Here is a 4279-nt window from a genome sequence, read left to right as displayed (position 1 = left end):
TTTTAATGCGTGAAATATGCTGAAGCGGAGACAATTTAATATTGCTGGTAAATATTATTCTTGCCTCCTCTGTACTACTAATGCTGAAGAGTGAAGACACCAATGTGAACGCATAGTTTCCATTGGCCCTTTAGCATTTCTTGTTGGACACGCCTTCAAATCTAGTGGACTCCGGAAGCCACGCGGATTGCATTGTTGCAAAGCTAATCAAAGTGGGCGTTTGGTGGTAACTTTTTTTGAAATCTTAATTATCATAGCTTGGAATTTGGAAGGAGCACTATAATTGCACTCTTGAGGTCACTTGTTGCATCTTGTAGAGTTCATCGCTAGCAAAAAGAACTTGTCAACACATCATGGAAATAGCTCCAAATCTCAAACCTACATGCTGAAGGAGGTCAGGTCAGTGGCATGACGTAGAGTAAGAGGGCAAGGGAAGCAGAGGCGTGTAGAGACACTTCTGTGGGAACGGAGGAGCTAGGGTCTGAAGAACAGAGAACATGACACTGCTCTCCAACCAAGGACAGCATGTGTGGCAAGCTGTTGCCATGTAATTAAGTCACAGAATGTAATTATTTCTCAAATCTTTATCCAGGAAAATATTGATCATCCAGTACATTTAGCTAGCTCCAGGCGAACGAACCTTCAAGTCGTTTCAACCACAGAAAAGCTAAAGTTCTAGACACCAAAATAGCATGAAATTAAAGGCCCTGACAGTAGCCCAACAGGCCAACACACAAGACCAAGGTTCTTTGAGGCCCTGACAGCAATCAAGCAGCAACTATATATCAGGCATTTAGCTGTGCAAGTAATGTCAGAGAAAGCACGATTGTGACACAAACAAACAGGTGCAACCTAAGATTTACGACCAATTGGGCAGCAGAGATCAAACAAATAGCCTTTTGGGAAGAGACCAGCTGAATAACTACCCAATAACAACATTACAATAAAAAAACGAGACCTGGCTCCGAGAGCATGATGGATACAACGACGCACATCGACGAATAATATAACACTTACAGTAAATTAACTGAATGCCTCATCAGAACCACACCAAACTAAAAACGAGATAGCTCGATCGGACCATAGCTGGCCATGCATAGCGGCCGGAGATCCTCACCCCTGCTAGCTTACATGGGTGGGAAAGGACTCGAACTGAACCCCAGATCGGAGGACTGCATCTGCATCATCATATCACCGCCGGAGAAGCCGGCGCCATCGTGGCTGGCGTTGCCACCGTAGACCAGGGTGCCGACGTCCCCACCGGAGCTCACCATGTCAAGCCAGCCTTCCTCCTGCTGCGGTGACGCCAGATACTGCGAGGGAGACCCCATGTTGATGCTGTGGGTGCTGACGCATGGAGCTGGCGGCGGCGCCTGGACATGGTTTTTTGCCATGCGTTCGCCGAGGCTCTTGAGGAGCTCGTCCACCTTCCAACCAACGCAGGCGAGCTCCTCAGCGCTGAGGTCAACAAGGCCTGGGTGGTTGCCGTGCATGATGTTGTAAAGGAGGTACCTGATCTCGCTGTCCTGCCACTGGCGGCGAGCCTTGTCGACCTGGTCCCGGAGCTTGGCGATGCGCTGGTTGAGGAGTGCCTCCTGGTCCATCGTCTTCTTGCAATGCCCCAGCTCCGGCATGCTCTTGAATTTATTCAGGATATCCACCGCCTCGGCGTGGGAAGGGAACACCTTAGGCTCCGCCTCGCCCTCGCCGTACACCACCACGCAGGTCTTGACATCGCACATGTGTTAGCTTTAATCTTGATGCATGTATCTGCATATTTAGTTTGCTTTCGTCATCCATATAGGATAGGTTAGAGAGTAGCTAGTCCCGTGAAGCTTCAGCGCAAGCGCGCGAAGAAGATGAGATGTCAGGCTGCCGTGCGACGCGGCGAGCACGACAAGATGTCGATGTTGCTGTGCGATACAACAACTGCGGCACGACGCGATGGTGGCTGGAGCGTGATGGGCTGCAAGATCAAGTAGAGCCGGCTGATCCGGCAAGCTATTATCAGGTGCATGGGTACTGGTTGGGTTGAGTCTGTGGCGGTTGAGGAGGCTGCCGAACATGACCGTGCAAGTAGCCAGTGCTAGTTAGTTGCATATGAGTTTGTTAGCCGCATGCAGTCTGCGGTTGAGGCCGTGAGGGCTGTAGAAAAGATGTAGCGTTTATGGTGCCAAGGAGAGTGCTTCGTTGCAAAGCCCTTTGTGCTCTTCCTTGGCTGTGTGTGTAGAGTTTCACCATGTGTGTGTGTGTTCTTATGTGAGAGAAACCAACAGATAGAGAGAGAGAGAGAGGAGCTGAGCGAGGCAGCTCGAGGAAGAAGAAGAGCGGCGCTGCGAGAGGCGACGCCAACAATTGGTGTTCAGAGCCATGTCGATCCGAGGCGGTGGTGGCATGACGGACTCCATGTGAGGTGGAGAACGGCGGCGCGGCGGACTCCATGCGAGATGGAGGCCGGCGGCACCAGGAGGAGGCTTGTGGCGACGCGAGGCCGCTGGTGGCTTTGACGGTGCGAGGCGTGATGAGGAGAAGAGGGTGTGGTGATCGATGCCTCGAAGGTGTCGTCCACATCAAGAGATGGTCGTTGCATGCGGCACGAGGTCGTGGTACTTGGCGCCGCGACGGCGTCGTCCACGGCATGAACGCGTGGTGATTGGCGTTGCGAGGGCGTCATCCATGACGAGATGGTCTATGGAAATTGGCGCCGTGACGCCGTCGACAACGTCAAGTGGCTGCGGCGCTGCGATGGCGTCGGCAAGTGGTTGCAGGTGATCCGCCTCGGAGATTGGGGAATCAACATCAAGGGGGAAAATGTTAGTTTTAATCTTGATGCATGTATCTGCATATTTAGTTTGCTTTCGTCATGCATATAGGGTAGGTTAGAGAGTAGCTAGTCCAGTGAAGCTTCATCGCAGACGCGCGAAGAAGATGAGATGTCTGGCTGCCGTGAGACGCGGCGAGCACGACAGGATGTCGATGTTGCTGTGCGAGACAGCAACGCCGTGAGATGTGGCACGACGCGATGGTGGCTGGAGCGTGATGGGCTGCAAGATCAAGTTGAGCCGGCTGATCCGGCAAGCTGTTATCAGGTGCATGGGTACTGGTTGGGTTGAGTCCGTGGCGGTTGAGGAGGCTGCCGAACATGGCCGTGCAAGTAGCCAGAGCTAGTTAGTTGCATATGAGTTTGTTAGCCGCATGCAGTCTGCGGTTGAGGCCGTGAGGGCTGTAGAAAAGATGTAGTGTTTATGGTGCCAAGGAGAGTGCTTCGTTGCAAAGCCCTTTGTGCTCTTCCTTGGCTGTGTGTGTAGAGTTTCACCATGTGTGTGTGTGTTCTTATGTGAGAGAAACCAACACAGAGAGAGAGAGAGAGAGAGACAGAGAGAGAGAGGAGCTGAGCGAGGCAGCTCAAGAGCGGCGCTGCAAGAGGCGGCACCAACAACATGGTGGCCAGCTCGGTCGCCTTTTTCATCAGGCTCCCGAGACGCTTCCTGAACCTAGCGCGGGTGGGGTCGTTGGCGATGTACTTGAGGGTCACCTTCTTGCGAGCCATTGCCGGCAAAGGGATAAAACTAGCCAAGGTAAGGAAAGTTGCTGGTTTAGGCAGGGAGGAGGGGAAGATTTATAGTGGAGAGATCGCCACGGAATTAATTTCATGATATGGCAACAGATTGGGAGAATATTGCATTGAACATCTACCCTCCAGTATACCTTTAGGCTGAAGTAGGCCCGTGCGACTTTTCCCCTACTAAAGTAGACCGCGGTAACTTATGGACTACCGCTAAGTTGAATTCGGATGGGCTCGATGGAGAGCAGTCAAGGAAGGAGGATATGAACCCAGTACCCATCACATGGTAGGAGGTTCACATGTAGAAAAACTAGTGCAATGGCCAACACCTTTTTACTGGTCTCCCTCGCCTCTCAAAATATGTGATCTACTTTTGCTTTTGTAAATTTTGCCATGCAGTGAGGTCATTCAGAAGTCTGGGGAAGGTGTGGAAGCGTGACTATCATCATCTTTACTATGAGACTCTGAGAGCGATGGGAGCATCTTCCCCATCGTGGAGTGCCTGGCCGCCTAGGAGGCTGATGACTCAACCCCAATCTCAGTACGAATGAGTTATTTCTCAAATTCCATGGTTGTTAGCCTGTGAGACAACCTGATATGGTCCTCCTTTACACCAAGAAAGGGCGATAACCAAGTGTTGGGTTTATACTTGGAATGGTACTCAGCTCATCACCATGCTAGAGTTCCCCATCCCCATGTCTGCTACCCATGGTT

At 51.6% G+C, this 4279-nt stretch overlaps 1 protein-coding gene across 1 annotated transcript; it reads right to left on the bottom strand.

Annotated features, from left to right (window-relative positions):
- Positions 1-1088: 1088 nt before the first annotated feature.
- Positions 1089-3550, bottom strand: LOC141025434 (agamous-like MADS-box protein AGL80). Its single transcript, XM_073500712.1, has 2 exons — positions 3443-3550; positions 1089-1742 (listed from the first exon to the last, which is right to left on the bottom strand). The coding sequence occupies exons 1-2, from the start codon at positions 3548-3550 to the stop codon at positions 1128-1130; spliced, it is 723 nt and encodes a 240-aa protein (XP_073356813.1). The 3' UTR covers positions 1089-1127.
- Between the last annotated feature and the right edge of the window lie 729 nt (positions 3551-4279).

The sequence above is a fragment of the Aegilops tauschii genome, chromosome 6 (genome assembly GCF_002575655.3).
Source record: "Aegilops tauschii subsp. strangulata cultivar AL8/78 chromosome 6, Aet v6.0, whole genome shotgun sequence".
In the NCBI taxonomy this organism is placed as follows: domain Eukaryota; kingdom Viridiplantae; phylum Streptophyta; class Magnoliopsida; order Poales; family Poaceae; genus Aegilops; species Aegilops tauschii.
Note: the sequence above shows the minus strand (reverse complement) of the source record. Positions and strands in the feature narration are given on the sequence as shown.